The 16476-nt window shown below is 44.8% G+C and overlaps 1 protein-coding gene across 2 annotated transcripts in view; it reads right to left on the bottom strand.

Annotated features, from left to right (window-relative positions):
- Nucleotides 1–567: 567 nt before the first annotated feature.
- GLI3 (GLI family zinc finger 3) overlaps nt 568–16476 on the bottom strand; it is a 278784-nt gene continuing 262875 nt past the window's right edge. For both annotated transcript variants that reach the window (XM_019757536.2, XM_074340521.1), the window contains 3 exons: nt 11825–12115; nt 6918–7245; nt 568–6045 (listed from right to left, as the gene is read on the bottom strand). In XM_019757536.2, coding sequence (XP_019613095.2) covers nt 3716–6045; nt 6918–7245; nt 11825–12115 — 2949 coding nt within the window. In that variant the 3' untranslated portion in view covers nt 568–3715. The remainder of the gene's footprint in view (nt 6046–6917; nt 7246–11824; nt 12116–16476) is intronic.

Genomic DNA, 16476 nt, shown 5'->3' with positions numbered 1-16476 from the left:
TGCCCTGACACACTGACAACCACCACCCTCACCTGCTGGCTCAAAGGACACCTGCTACTTCTTAGACAGAGGAAGGGGACTCTTTTGGTGCCTTTTATGGCGCTCTGGAGAATATTACTGAAATAAAGTATAAGAAACGAGAAATGAGAGAAATCGCTTACATTTCTATGTGAAGTCAGTTATTAAAAGCCACATAGAAGTAGGCTTGCACTATGTCAGATTTTCTGTGAACATGTTATACACTATGCCCTTTAAAACAAGAGGACAATATATAAAAGAGGGACAAGACGTTAAACGTTATTCATGTCCTTCCACATAGAGTTTGGCAAAGTGGTAACATTGACAAAAATAATTATAGTTACCACCGGCATGTACAGGCACACCTGTCACCCCGCCAGCAGGGCATAAGCATCTCATTTCCCACCACCTTAGGGACGAGGGGTCTGGGTCTCAGCACAAGGCCACTTGGCCTGTATGTGGGGGATCTGGTCTAAACATAGGCTCTGAATTTTTCTAAAGAAAGCACTCTTTCCAGGCACCTATGAATTAAATAAGCAACCCACTAAATTTCAGTACAAAGAGTCTTTTATTGACATTGTAAGAAACATCGTTCTTTCTCTTTGTTACAAAAAGACTAAGTGGTTCTGAAAGCAAAAGTCAGTCCATCTGTGGCGGTCAGAGGTGGGCAATGTGGGGCCGCACGGGCTGCGGGCAGACCCGAGGAAGGCCGGGCCGCCACGTCTGGACACTACATCTACAATACTTAAATGTATTTACATGTCTTTCTTTTAAAAAAGGATTACACATTTTATTTTTAAAAATCTAAAAAAGGTGAAAAAAATGAACTTGTATTTTATCTTACATGTTTGCAGAATACACAACAGTAAATTGTCAGAAGAGAACATCCTCCTATTGGTTCAAAATATGGGAAACCAGCTTACAAGACAGCTTGGACTCTCTACAATCGTGTGCTCTCGGCCGGCTGGGGCACAGCCTGGAGCTCTGACTGGGCAACACTAATGGTCCCTCGCATTAACACGGTCAACATAAAATAAGGCACATACATTGCAGGAATCACAACTCTGGCTCAAGAGGACAAGCCAATGTATAAGGAGCAGGGGCAGTCTCATTAGTTCTTTAGAAAATCAAACAAAATGGTTTGACAAAAACACGTTTAACACCACTGTTAAACAGGAGTACCATGTATGAGCCTGCATTACAAAGTAGGATGGGACCTAGCGAGTCGCTGGAGAGAAGGCTGGAGGCTGGGGTGCATCCCGCCATAGGAGACGCCAAGTCCATAGAGATCCATGTCCAGACAGGACACTTCTACATGGCCCCAAAAGACCTTCCTACCACTGACTGTCAGAACAGAGCCATCCTTCTGAGATTTCCATAGTGAGAGAGGCCACATATTCAGCTAAAGTATGAGTGTCCCCTGCAAATCTACAGGCAGTAGCAAGGAAAACAAGTCTAAAAAAGAAAAAGTAAAGAAAGGGGGCAACCCAGAGAACCATCGGAAACCAAAGGAAAAAGAAGAGGCACCAGATGACAACAGTGCCCATCTCAGACATCCAGGAATACTACCGGAAAAAGGTCTCAGACAGAGGACAGGGATTGGGCCAAACCACAACAGCATGAAAGTTAAGACCAGGACCTGGGGATTTTGACGGTTCCTGGAAAAGGATTTGCAGCCACTGGATCACTGATTTTATGATCTGTTTGAGGAACACAGAAAAAGCCTTGCTTTTCCCATTGATCTGAGCTACTCAGCTCAGATCAGCAGCTGTTTTTTGCTTCTGGGTCCTATTCCATAACAGATGCATCCTTTGATTTTAAAGAAGGTGCTGCATGTGGGAGAATGGCAGGATGTGGAGGAAAAATCTCAGCATCCAGGAATATTCTTCTGCTGATCTCAGGAATATTCAGTTGAAAACAAACCCAACTGTCTTAGCCACAAAGTTCCAAAAGGAAATTCACCTCCGTGCTGAGATTCTTGGACCAACTGAGAGAACATAACCATGACAAAAATGGGCTGGTCCTAACATTCTTTCTATTATCTAATATTTTATTGTACCTGATTTTGTCTTTCTAATACTAATTTAAATGGCAGGAATAAAGGGAAAAAGCCACACAATTGAACCACAAATCACTTTGGATAAATCCAACTCCAGGATCAACGGGAAGAATACAGCAGGTAGTCTGAGGTGCTAATGCGTATATTTTTTAATAGTTTACATATTTTAAGAAGTAAAATGCTGGATAATCTATGTACTCTGTGCACACATAGTATGTCTTTTATGTGTATCCACTGCACATGGAAAGCAGCTGCACTTTTTAATCTTTAAATGTTTTAATCCAAAACAAAAGGACAGATTAAGTCCACACTAAGAACTGCATAGAACATTTAATTTCTTAAATGGATGCAGCATTTAATAGATAGGGTATAAAAAAAAGGCGTCCAACAGCTACTAAACATCCTCCCTAGTCTCTCAAATACCAAAAATGGTTAAAGCAATTTATTCCAATTTTCATTGTATGTGAGATTTTCTGTTACAACCAAGTATTATAAATCCCTGAAAATAGGGTGCTTAAAACAGAAGTAGTCCTTGACTATAGTGGGATTAATATGTTAATGACAGCCGGTGGTGGGGTTTTTCAAACACCTATATACTTACAGCTACATAACACCAATTCTCAGTTATCTGGTAACAGTAAAGAGATGGCGCGAGCTCATCAAGACAGCAAACCCACAAATATTCTCGAAACTAATTCTGTCCAATAGCTTTCAATCTATAATCTACCTAACTTCTAACCAGAACAGATGAAAGAAGCAATGTGTCTGAGTGTCAACAGCTGCCCTTTCCCTCTCTCACTGGAGCACTGAACATTCATGAAGAAAGAGGGAGAAGAGGCCAACTGGGTAACTGAGAACTGACCGTACACACGTATACCACAAAGCTCTCTACGGACAAGAATTATAGATCCAACCTGTGAGCAAACTATCTCATTTCAAGAGCCCTGATTTCCACTTGTGTGCAATTGTCCAAGGCATGCCCTGAACTGAATTAGGGTTGGGGGGCATGTCAGAAATCTGTGATCTATGATGCAGTGCACCCACAAATATTCTTAAAACTCACTGTGCATATTTGGATTCTGGTGCCCACTATAGCAATTAAAAAACAAAACAAAACAAAAAACACTGAGCATATGTAAAGGAAAATTTCAAAAGCTGGACATGAAACCCTGTGGTCAAAGGCATACCAACTCCTAGTTCCTTTGAGTAATAAAGAAACATGTCAAATCCTTTAGTTTGACCTCTCTTTGAAAAGAAGGAAGAACATGCACATCACACATTTACACTGGTTTACTAAAAAGGGGGCAGGCTTACAGTTTTAAAAAAAGTGGGTGGTTTGAGTATAACAATACTGATTCAAACTGAAATGGAAGACAGTTTCTCCCTAGAATACTTTAGGGTTTTTCAGAGTCCTTTTCCATAAAAGGAATATACTTGAAACACATCCCAGTTAGATGAGATGAGATTGCTAAATACATACAGAACTAAAGAAAAAAACAAAAGAAAAACCCCAAAAAACAAACAAACAAAAAAACAACAACAAAAAAACAAAACAAAAAAACCAGCAAAAAAGTGAATCAATTTAATCTTTTAAACTCCTAAAGTTTCATGTTTGTTGGCAGTCCTTTTTCCTAGCGCCTATTGCATAACTGCAAGGAATCTGCTTTCCTCCGCGAGGGAGGTCAGCAAAGAACTCATGTCCCCAATGGCCATGTTGGTGGTGCTCACAGACAGTGCTGGCAACTGGAGGGATGTCTGTGGCGTTGTGAGGCGGGAGGAGCTATGGGAAAGGTTCTGAATGATACTCGGGCTCAGGGCTCCTGACATCAGGCTGGCGTGGTCCCCGTCATCTATGATAGCGTCAAAATCAATCTGCACCCCTTCCAGATCATGGCTGTCCAGGCTGTCAACTGTGCTTGTCACCTGGTTAGCACCTGGGGAAAGTAACTCAGAATTTTCGGCGCTGGCCCCCTGCAGCAGGCAATTGGCTTCTGAAATGGAGAACGAACCAGTTTTCATGTCTTGCTGACTGAAGCCAACGGTTTGGTCATAGAACTGACCAGAGTAACTCTGAACATTAGAACAGAGCTGATGGGGCTGCCCTGGCATCTCCATCTTGATGCCATTCACCCTGCAGGTCTGACTTGTGTCACTGTGCTGTCCTGGCTGGAGAATGAGGCTGCCCCTCGGCACTGCCTGGCGCCTGCTGCCTCCATAGCCGGCACATGGCTGGTAGCCTCTGACAGCTGCCAAGCTTGATAGCTGGCCGCCAGTGCTGGGAGGCCCTGGCAGGCTGCTCTCTGGCCCTTGATAGATGTGGATATGTGAGGTAGCACTAACCTGCCCCAGCACCTGCTGTCCGGGGCGGCCTGCCCCCTGGTGGTGCATGCTTTCACCTAATAGCTGATGAGCCAAGTACCCCTGTCCCACCGGCTCTCGAGTTGGCATGCCAGTCACTGTGCTGCCAGCTGACTCACTGGGCACCACTGGCAGGCCAAAATCCAGCTGGCTCCCATTGCCTTGCATTGTGGTGCTTCTCAGCTTTGCCGCTTGAATTCCAGCACCGCAGGCGCTGTCCAGCAGGCCAGGGGCCCCGGGCTGCCTGTTGAGGCAGTTCCCATACTGTTGAACCTTATAGGGCTGTTCGTGGAAGGCATTTCCGGTGGTGCCGGTCCCGCCGCTGTGGCTTAGCAAGTGCTCTGGGCTGCTGTAGGCACTCCCATGCTCCCCGAGGGTCGGATAGCCCCCTGGCCCTGCTGGGCCAGGCCCGTTCCTTAAGGGATTCTGTGGGTGGACACCCACATTGCCGTATAACCCGAAAGCTCGAGCCGGCTGTGCCGTGGACCGCTGGCCACACTTCAGCCTAGAGGAGGACAGGTCGGCACTGCCGGAGCTGACCTCGTTCCACTGAATGGGCAGGTCAGCTTTGCTGGCTTCAGGGCAGGGCTGCTCCAGCGCGCGGTACTGCTGGCTGGTGTGGCTGTCCGGTAGCCCCCGTGGGTCAAAATCGCTCCCCAGGTTGGGCCCATGGGACATTTTGCTGTCGTCAGAGATGGCGCTCTGGAAGTGCTGTTCATACCCGGCTTGGTTCTGGGAATTTAAATACTGCACCACGTCATCAGGCAAGAAATCCTCATCGTTCAGGTTCACCTCAGTGTCCATGGTCAGGGACTCCAGGGTGACGTTCTCAGTAATGCTTGGAGGGCAAGGAGACGAGTGGAAGTGGCGGGACTGGCCACCCTCAGGCCGTGTGTAATTCTGAAGCACTAAGTTACGCTTTTCCAGGGATGGAGGCAAAACCGGAGGGTTAAAGCTGTTTAGGCTGTTGAAACGCTGCACCCTGGGCAGAGAGAGGCTCTCTGACACTGTCCTCACCGGGTCACTGGCTCTTCTCACACTGTGGCCCAGCGTGTCCTGGGGCAGCAGAGGTCGCCGGCCATAACTGTGGGCACCCCCATCGCTACATCTCCGGGGAGGGTGGACCGGGGGCAGGGCCCCCGCGGACTCCCTGCCGTCCCCGAGCAGGGCCATCCTGGTCTTCAGGCTCATCCTCTCCATGTTGGGCAGTGGCGTGGGCGGCGGCCCGCCCGTGGCCGCAGCGTACTTGGCTTTCAGGCGGTACTGCTGGGCCGGCGTGAGGCTGAGCAGGCTGGGCAGGCCGTCGCACTGGCTGGCCTCACTGGACCTGCGCGAGGCGTCTGTGGAGATGGGGTCATAGGAGTCGGCCACACTCACGTTCTGGGGCCGGCCCTCGGCCTGGGACGCCTCGCTGGACCTCCGGCTGGAGAAGCAGGGGGAGATGCCCGAGGAGCGCCGGCTGCTCAGGTAGGCGGAGCTGATGGTGCTGGCGCTGCTGTCCCTCCTGTTGAGCATGTTCAGCACGGTGACGTCCACCCCGGAAAGGTCGCTTCTGTTCGGGAGAAGGGTCATGGGCCCGCCCAAATTACAGCTGTTACTGGGCTGGGTGCCTGCGGAAAGGGTGGCAGAGATGAAGTCATTTCAGGAGAACTTAAAACAGGTCTCTGCAAACAGTGAAGGGCCAGGGTGCAACTATTCTCAGTTCCCCAGGCCAGACAGTCTCTGTCACAGCTACCCACCTCGGACAGCACGAAAGGGCCACAGGCCATAGTCACCGAGTGGGTGTGGCTGGGGCCACAGGCTCACAAGCTCAAGGACAAAGTTCTGGGACCCCTAGCTTAAACAGGACAGTAAGGACTTCTTGGATGGGTTAAGCTCCTCACAGTCCTGGCACAAGTGCAGAGTGACGAGCCCAGGACGTATGCACACTGCTAAAGTTACAGGCACGTCACAGGCCAAAGGCTCCAGGACTTCACGTCCACACTCAGGGCCTCTGTGACATCCTACAAAGGTGTAACACGCCTGAGTGTTGGGGTGGGAAGGGTCACCCTTGGGATGTGCTCCAGGCACTCAGTGTGGTCTCAGAAGCAAAACTACCTTGGGCTGACAATGCAAACGGTTATTTGCCTTTTCCTCAACTGGAAGGACATCAGTAAGGTTGCTGCTAACCTCCTGCTTTTAGATGTGGAAATGAGACAGGTGCTGAGCACAGACGCCTCTGCTGCTGGGATCTTCTCATCCGGTCGAATAGTTAGGATTTCACCAGCAGAATGTGAGTCTTACTTTTTGTTTCAGTATTATAATGTCACTACCTGCTTTTAAGCTATGGACTCTCCAGAAAGGCAACAGTAATGTGTGTGGCTATAGCATAATTTTATGACTGGTGGAAAAATCAGCAAACAAAGCCAAATGCCAGGTTCCTCTCAGGGGTCTCTGGCTGCATTTCAAAGAACAGAAAACCCTGAGCAGATGCAAAACTCACCATTTCCTATGAGAGGAGAGACCGCAGGGGCTTTAGGGGGTAGGATGGGGTTCAGTCGCGGAAGCATCCCATTTACTTGTTTGAGCCTTTCTAGTTTCACGTGCTCCATCCATTTGGTCCCTGCTGGGTTTCTCCTGGCTTGTAGAGCGAGGGCTGTGGTTGCAGTGGAAATGGTCGAGTCCATGATTGGGGTTTCGTCGATGGCACTGAGGTCTCCCACACCCCCTCCATCGGTCAGAGGAAGCTCGAGCCCACTGTTGGAATAGTTGCTGATGGGGGACTGTTGGCTGCTGCATGAAGACTGACCACCAGGGCTTGGCTGAGATGTCTGTTGGGGGCAAGAGGAAAGGCAAGAAGTGTTACTGGGAAGGAAAAAGGAAAGGGAGTCAATAATGAGAGATGGTGCAGATTAAGACCTGCAAGACACTGGGTTGAATAGGAAGAACTATGTTCTGGCAAATGGAGGTAGCCTCCCTGGACCACAATGACTGATGACCCACCGGGTGGATGTGTTGTGGGGGGAAATGGACAGTAGAGGGTGCTAGAGGTGGTATGACTGCCATGACATTAGCCATGGAACCCTGTCCAAAACGCCAACTCTGCAAACACACCTCCACATCCCACATCCCAGATGTTCTCGAGGACGATTTAATTATCGTTTTGAGTAGTATAAATCCAGATCACAGGCGCACCACATTCTTTGAGGAAGATTGCTTCCAATCTCACACCCACGACTTTATTCTTTGGGCAAATTACTTAGCCACTCTAAACCTCGGTTTCCTTACACAGAGGGTGCCAAAAAATGTACACAAATTTTAAGAAAGGAAAACTGTATGAAAATTGTAATACTCAATATATACTGATACCGAAAGACGACTACAAGTCACATTTGACTTCTGTAATTACAAGAGGTGCTCAGAGTGGTTACCATCAGCGTCTAGACACTTCTGACTACGGAAAATTACTGGTTGAGCATTGTTGACCAAAGTATCCACTTGTGTACATTTTTTGCCACCCCTGGTATATAAAATGAGGACCATTTACTTATCTTAGAGATTGTTGTGGTAATTAAGCATGAAGCCCTGAGAGTATCTAAGTATAAAAAAAACCTGGAGTGGCTCAGAGAGCATCAGCAGTCATTATCATCCTAGGTGGCTTCCGTCCTCAAGCTCACTCTGCTGAGCTGAAGTACACACGGCAGACACACTCCACAAGCACACACTACCTCCCCTCCAACAAGAGCCCCTCCAAGTTGTTCAGGGCTGGCTCCCCAAGCTCCTTGTAACTTCTCCCCTTCCTTCTACATTTTCCCACTTTGTGGAAACCCAAGCAGGGTGCGGGTAAAGACAGTTGTAAGAGGTAAAACTCCAATCACTTAGCTTCTGCTGCACCCAGAGGGGAAGAAAGGCTGCAAGTCACAGCCACCCCAAGTCTGGGGAAGGATCTGCCGTTCCCCTGGTGTGCTCCTCACATTTCACTAGGACAACCGGGTGATATTGCCCTAACCCCAACCAAGTGGACTGTGTAAGACATTCTGCAACTCAATGGGAACTTAATCCACCGGTTCTCAGTCAGGGAAAGGACCCCTCCAGCAGCTCCTACAAATGGGGAGTGGAAATCTCCCTGTCCCCACGTCTGGGGAGCACTATGTAAAACGGCCTACACTGAGAAGTCTGTTCAACCTAGAACTGGTCTATGTAAAATTCCACTGGTGATTGGTAAAAAGCCTACCCTTTCTCGTCCAGATAAGAAAAGTGATGTTCAGAGAAGCTGCGTGACTGCCCGAAGTCACAAAGTCAACAGTGAGACCAGCCCCGACATGGCCCACCCCTCTGCAGCTCCTCCTCCAGTGTTACTCTAAACCCTGGAGCCTCCAGCAGCCTCAGAGCACATTCTCCAGGGAGAGAGAGCCACACGAACTCAAGTACAGACACTGTCGTCTCAGGTGGAACACAGCGCTGTCAGGAGGGGTTGGGACACAGGTGCTCTCTGTGGAACTCGTTACACTTTCTCTGCAGCCATAGTACATACACCGGAGCAAATGAACACTCATCATGTGAGTGCCACTGATATATTAAGTCTGTCCTGGGCAACCAAACAGAGTAAAGTACAGCACACAAGTCTGATCATGAGTTCTGGAACCCTTGCTTGAGTATTTGCTTCAGCAGCGTCTTGGCATGCCAGACCACCTGCTCCTTCCCGGGCTTTTGATGTCCTTTATTCTGCATTGTCAAGTCAGAGTGTGTGCGTATGTGAATCTGTGTGTATGGACACATGCCCATGCAGACACATGCTTCCACAGGGCACGGAATAAGGCAGGAATGCTCTTACAATTAGATAAGAGCTTAAAAGAGCCCATACATTTAAATATAGATTAAATTGCTAACAAAAAATATATCCAGATCTTCCGCAAAGAAGGTGGTGCATGTTTGGTCTGGACTTACACTAGTCAAAACGATAATTAAGCAGTCTTTGAGAACATCTGCTTGGTCGGCTCCAGTGTGATTTGTTACAAAAACCTAGACAAATAGAACAATGAATTTTACCATCTAACTCCACATTTCCACATGCTGAATGTTCAAAGTAAAGTGTTTCTATGTTTGAAACATATCTAAGTAATGTTCATTACCAAAGATATCACAAAGCACAAAAACTAAAGAAAAATGAAATGAATATAAGTTAAATGTTAAAATGAAAACAAAACAAAAAAAGCAGAGAAGCCAAAATTCCCTCACCTTATTACCCACTGTCCTTAGGAAGTGAGAACAAGACATTTAGGACCATTACAGAGAAGGGACGTTGGATTAGTAAGAAAAAAGAAGAAAGAATTTAATTTTTAACATGATGATCAAATCAAAGACAAGATTTTACACAAAGAATATTAGAAATGTAAATTTCATGTGCATTAGTAAGTGTCTGAAGATAGCTACTTATATTCATACATGTGTGTCCATACACATATATAACAGTCTCCTGTGGAAATCTGATTACTTCATTCACGTCACTGAGCTCCAGTTTGTAAAACATGGGGCCTAGTCTCAGCCCCTCTATCTCTTCCAGCCCTATGTTTCTATGATTTGATTACTTTATAAAACATACATCTTGTGACATTTCAGATGTCACTGAACCAAACTGCCATAAATTTGTATTTCTAACAATTTTCTTTTTAAATAATGGAGAGGAGATGACAAGTTTTCTTGAGCTAGAGATATACATTAAAGGTACAAGAGACTCCGGGTTCTTAGGATGTCCTAACAACATAAATTGTTGTCTTTCGATGACATAATCTAGGAGACCATAAAGTCACATTCCTTATTTCATTAAACACTTGAGGATTAACTGTTGAATGTTCTGCACAATTATTACATGGGCAGACTTATTTTAGGAAGTTGGTATGTACTCTCAAGAAAAAATATATAAAGCACAGTTTATGATTGATTTAAAGTATAGTGATCAGTCATGATACACATATAAACTTTTTACTAAAGTGCTTTTTATAAGTGAAGTATAGCTACCCACTGGGAAGTAACGATAAATTTAAATAGTTTATTTGCATTATTTTTGGCTAGACTTAATGTCACTAAGACTCAGGAGTTCAAAGAACTTACTAAGTCATTAAAATGCAATAATTCATTGAATTCTACTCCATGAGCTCTGGAATACTTGTACATTATTTCCCATCCATACATCCTGCTGCCCAGGAAGTTATAGGTGTCCGTCCAATTGCTGGACTTTTCTAATTTTAAGAAAAGCTTCCTTAAACTGAGTATAAATCTACCTGCCTGATCATTTCCATATGTCTGGAAGTCAAAGCATGAGACTACTACCTGGTATTGTTCTTCCACCTCCAGAGAGTGACACACCAGAACCCCATACATTTGCAGAGTTGCCTCCATTATACGAGTACATACGGCCAAATGTAAATGTACTGAATCTCTTCTGATAGCTATTGTTTTTTTCATTTTTCTGGTTGTCTTTTAGAAAATCTTACATGTTATATTATGGCACATACATAAAACAAAATCACCAAGTGAAGTTTGAAAGAAGCTGCAACAGTAGCATAATCCGTTATGTTCTACTCGTCACTGAACTATAAAGACCTTTGCTGATGGCATCTTTCAGTCCCTTCCTTGCTCTCCACCTCTTTCAGGCACCACTGCAGAAAAGGTCTCCAGTCTATCAAGCCAATCTGTAGACTGGCACTAGAGTTGTCTTTTCTAAAAAATCAGCTGTGCCGAGCCATTCCCCATCACCAGCCAAACATCACTCTTTATACCCTCACACCTTTTTATTACTGCAGACCCCGGGGCCCCACAGTGGGGTGATGCCTGCTCCTCCCGCTTTCTGAGTGCTGAAGTCAGTGGCCACCTCTGCCCCTGCCTCCCTGGTTGTGTCTTTGAGTGCACTGGGTAGCGTCTCTCTTGAGTGCTCTTACACAGACTTATGTTAAAGCTCCATCACACTGAGTTGTATTTGTATTGTGGTCTGCATATCCCACTGGATTATAAACTGCTAAAAAACAGGGACTATGGCTTATTTATCTTGGGGTCACCAGGGCAAAGGAGACAGAAAACCTGTTTACAGAAAGGCTGAATGAATGATTTTATGCATTGCAGGCCTGCTGAAAATGTAGACAGCTGTGTCGCTCTCTACCTGCCACAGGTGGTATGGCTGCAGATCAATTTTAAAAACCAGTGAGGAAGCCTTGCAATTTTTTTGAGCTGAGTCATCCTATACAGAGCCAGTCTGAGTAAGTGATCCAGGTCACTGAGGTCCTGACCGCCTTACATCAGAGAGCCCGATACAGTGATGATGAGGACACTCTAGTCCCTCTCAATGCCCTGCCTGGCTCTTTTACGTGACCTAGGGTTGCTCTGGGAAAATCAAAAGAAAAGCGAATGACATACCATGGGCTTCTCCGCCTTGACCGTTTTCACTTGGAGGCATTCCTCCCGCTTTGAGGTAGTGTTGCTGAGGTCCTTCTGCTCACCAAGGGCTCCCTGAGTCTGCCGGCCGGGTGACCTGGACTGTGAATGGCTGCTGGAATCTCGTGGTGGGGGGGGACGAGGATGAATGTCCCCACGTTGCTTCTTGGTGACATGAGCCTCTGGGCCATGCACTGTCTTCACGTGTTTCCGGAGGGAGCTTGGGTCTGTATAGCGCTTGGTGCAGCCTGGGATTTTGCACACATATGGTTTCTGCCAGATGCCACGAGAACAAAATAACAGATTGTTATTAAAGTGATTATACCCCAGCCCAACAGTCTTTGTGGTTGCTCATTATATTTTTAATTCTCTCAAAGCACTTTCACAAAGCTTTGAGGTGATCAAATACCTCTAAATGGCACAAAGTTTAATAAAGGCCTTTTGAGCATTGTTCAGAGTCCATAGAACCCAGCTTTCAGAGGTTATTGTTTCAGAGAGAGCTCAGGGAGAGCTCAGAGTGTGTAAATTACATACGTAATCTTGGAAACATTTATCCTGTGAGTAGGAAAAAGTATTGTGGTGTCACAGTAGGTGCTGAATAGATAGTTGATGATGATAATGATGGTGATGATGATGATGACAGAAGGCTTAAAATGTACCTATCATTTAATTGGAAGAATGCTATATACCTTTCGAGAGAGCTTGTGTGAAGAAATTTCTTATGGATGACCTACTTCTCAGATCTAATATCACTCTACCCCCTCTGAAAATGTGCTCTCTATACACAGGCATAATAATAATAAAAAATGCCTACAGACTCTCCTGTGTTAGATTATCACTAAAATATGGTCCTTAGGGTAGTATTACAACTGTGTGGGGATGGTCAGGGCTCAGAATCACCAGAACTTTTCTGATCTTCAAAGTAGTAAAGCCCCGTTAGCCATTCCATGAAAGTTCAGTTGTACACTGAAAAGGGCTAACGGATGGTGTCCTGGAGACAAGGATTCCTGGTCTAGGTCTTGCTCCTGAGTACAAAGTTCTATCAAGTATTTCATGTTAATTTCATTTTCTATGTGGGCCAGTGATCAAGCCTACAGATACAGTCATAAAAAATTATATGGGTGCTTATAGCCAAATATTTACGCAAATTACAGAACTGCTGGTATTGTATTCATGACCAACATCAGAATTGCGATTTTGTTGGCTTGAAATGTAATATATTCATGGATGCTTCTATGAGTATATACTTATATCTATGTATACTAGAAGATGAGCTATTAGGTAAGCAATAGTCATAAAAAACATGATTAATATAACCCATTATATTAAAAAAGATGCCCTATCGTATAGAGCGTATGTGTCTAAAATATGCTTTTTCACTAAAAGCCCAAGAACAGACTAAGTGCCATCTAAAATGATGAAAGGTCCTAATGTAGCGAAGCAAAGACCCTGAAAATTATCCCAAGAGACTTTGCCTCCAAATCTGAGATTCTTTTGGGTAGAACTGATTCCCATTAACTATGCATTACTACTATTCAGGAGCTCCTGTGACTTGCAGCATACATATTACACATATAAATGAAATGAGCACATCAAATTCTGAGCATCAGGGACAGAAGAGTGGCTCTGACGATGAGTGCTGTTAGCTTACAGTGGCGTGGCACCCGCCGAATCCCTCCTTACTGCATTGCTGGCCCAGGCTGCTCGAGCAGCAGGCAGACAGGGGAGCAAGCGGCAGGCTGCGGGTAGGGACACAATGCCAGGCCAGTGTTCCATGTTTCAGGAGCTACTCTTCCCATAAATATACGCATGTGGATGCTATGGCTTTGCCTGGAAATGAGGACACAGCTAGAAGTGGAACGAGTCTGCAAATGTTCGTCAGCTCTTGCATTTCCAGGAACCACAGCACACACAAAAGCACATACACCCAGGAGGCCCTGCGTGGGGACGTACACATTATCTACCTGCAAACTCCATTTAGAACACAGGTTCAGCAAACTTACGCTTTACAACAAAACACATTAACTCAGGTATGTAGCTTGGCCCCCAAATTCTCTTGTGATCCGCGACTGAAACAAAACATAACTGTAGGCAGAGGTAAATGCTGTCAGTCTTTCTAAGCTGAGTTACCCACGTTTCCTGTCCTGGATGTTGCACTTTTGGCATGGTTGTTACCCTTTTTACTCACTGCACTAAACGGTGCTTTGTAAAAGCAATGGATACTTTTTGTGTTCGATTTTGCAGAATTTACCCAAATAAGTTTCTCAACGCACACTTAATGATACTTACTATATGTAAGACTCTTTGAACACAAAGTTGTATACAACAGGATTTAATCTCAAGGATTATAAAATACGGTAAGAAAAAATAAGACAGCATGTAATTATCTACAATACAAAATATGAACGTGATAGAAGGATATGGACAGAAATGAATCATTTCTTAGGTGGGATGATTGTGGGAGGCGTTACGTTTCCTTATCCGGGTATCAGGCCCAGCTCTCTGGGCCAGGGACAGGTTTAAAGAAGGTAATGCAAGCGGACTGCTCACCACCGTGTGGTGCACATGGTGAGTTCTCAATACACTTGTCTTAGGAGGAGGCACTGTATTTAGGTTTTGAAAGAAGAACAAGATTCTGAGGGATAAAACCAAGGGCAAGAGGATGTGAACAAGAAGAGTCCTGGGCAGAGGTCCAGAGGTGGGTCCACTTGTTCAAGCACAGGCTCTCTCTGGTAGGTTCCATTTACAGTCACAATGGTGAGGGGTCAAGACTGCAGGCTTGAGCGGGTAAGAGCAAGTACAAACCTAAGAAGCCTCAACATTTCCTACAGGAAAGAGGGAGCCATTGGAGCTTTCTGGAGAGGGACATACAACTGAGTAAGCGTCAAGGAAACTTGCATAGTGGGGCTTTGGTGGAACATAAGCTGTGCGGTCTGGAGGAGGGAGTCCTGTCAGAGGTCACTGCTATGGCCCCAGTGGGCGGGAGGCGGGTGGGAGTGTGAACTGGGCATGGGAATTATTCCCCTTCCTGTTCTAGTCAACTGTGTTCCTTGCTGTACCTACGACAGCAAAGTGCTTGGCACATTAGCTATCAATATTTATTTAGAAAATCAACGAAGGCACAAATAAGAAAGCAAATAAATGAGAGAAGACATCTGGATTTATTTAGGATTGTTAGATTATACAAAACTGGATTTCCTGGACAAACTTAATTTTGGTGTATTTGAAATTGTCCATCATTCATATGCAAGGACAAGCCTGTATAAAGAATAGAGAAAAATTATTTACGTGTTTGTGAATAAAATTTTATGTGTGTGTTTATGGTCAATGTTAATAATTTATTTTAGGTAAACTGCTGAACCTTGGTGTAGAACCTTGGGGTCCCAGACTTATCAGGGAAACCACTTCATAATATCCAATCACTATGTTGTACACCTGAAACTAATATAATTGTGTATGTCAACTGTAATTGGAAAAAAATTAAATTGTTTTTAAAACTTGCTCAACCTTGGTGAAAGATATAGACCAAGATACCTTTTAATCTCATTAAACTCTCATACACCATGGCACTTTTTACCTCACAGAAGAATACAGGCTCACTATAACACACCTAATTACAGCAAACAGACATGTACATATATTTTAAGTCAACAAAAAAATAAAAGGCTCAGTAAGTATGTTTGTATGTGTGCATTGCTAATCCTGATATACCCACTATCCAAAATTCTCCACAATAACAGGACAGAACCTTGCCCTAAAACCTATAGGAATAAATATGCTCTAAATTTCTAGTACAAATTATACTTAAATATATTAAATGTAGTTAAATACAATAATTAAACTCTAAGTTAAGTTAATTGAATCCCCTAAGACATTTTAAATTGAGAGATAATTCACACACCATAAAAATAACCCTTTCAGGTTGCATAATTCAGGCATTTAGTAGATTCACAATGTTGTGCAAACGTCACCACTATCAAATTCCATATTTTCATCATCCTGAAAAGAAACCCTGTACCTATTAGTAGTCACCCCTACCCGCCTCCCAGCCTCTGGCAACCACTAATCTACTTTCTGTCTCTGTGGGTTTGCCTATTCTGGACTCCCTAAAACTCTGCACAAAATGAGTATAGTAGATTACAATGTAACTACTGCATATGGTAAAATATTTTTGACATAAAAATATGGAGATGTGGTATCTCTCCTAAAATATCTTCAAAGAGTTGATCAATAATAAGATTCTAAATGACTCATTTCCTTATTCCACCATGACCTTTTTGAAGTGACTGAGGACGTGAACCTGCATGAGGGTTCACGTGTGAGTGTGCTTGTTAGAGTGTGCCTGATCCCACTGGAGATGTGTTTACTCTACCAGGTCAGCTAAAAGGAAACTCAGCAAGGACCATCCTCGCCATCTTCAAGCCAACGGCCAGTGAGATGATTGGCACACTTTGTTTTCAACCAGATTCTCTCTCCCAACTCTCCATTTGGAAGATCATGAATGGACCAGACGGTACATTGTAAGGTCAGATGACAGTGATGCCAAGGTCAAAATGCTGCTTCTCTCACACATTTCAGGCGGACTGATGACATACTTTGTGGGGCAGACCAATGTTTCATGTCAACAAATTCTA

Source organism: Rhinolophus sinicus, linkage group LG09, assembly GCF_036562045.2.
Source record: "Rhinolophus sinicus isolate RSC01 linkage group LG09, ASM3656204v1, whole genome shotgun sequence".
In the NCBI taxonomy this organism is placed as follows: Eukaryota; Metazoa; Chordata; class Mammalia; order Chiroptera; family Rhinolophidae; genus Rhinolophus; species Rhinolophus sinicus.
This window is presented reverse-complemented; position numbering and strand designations above follow the sequence as displayed.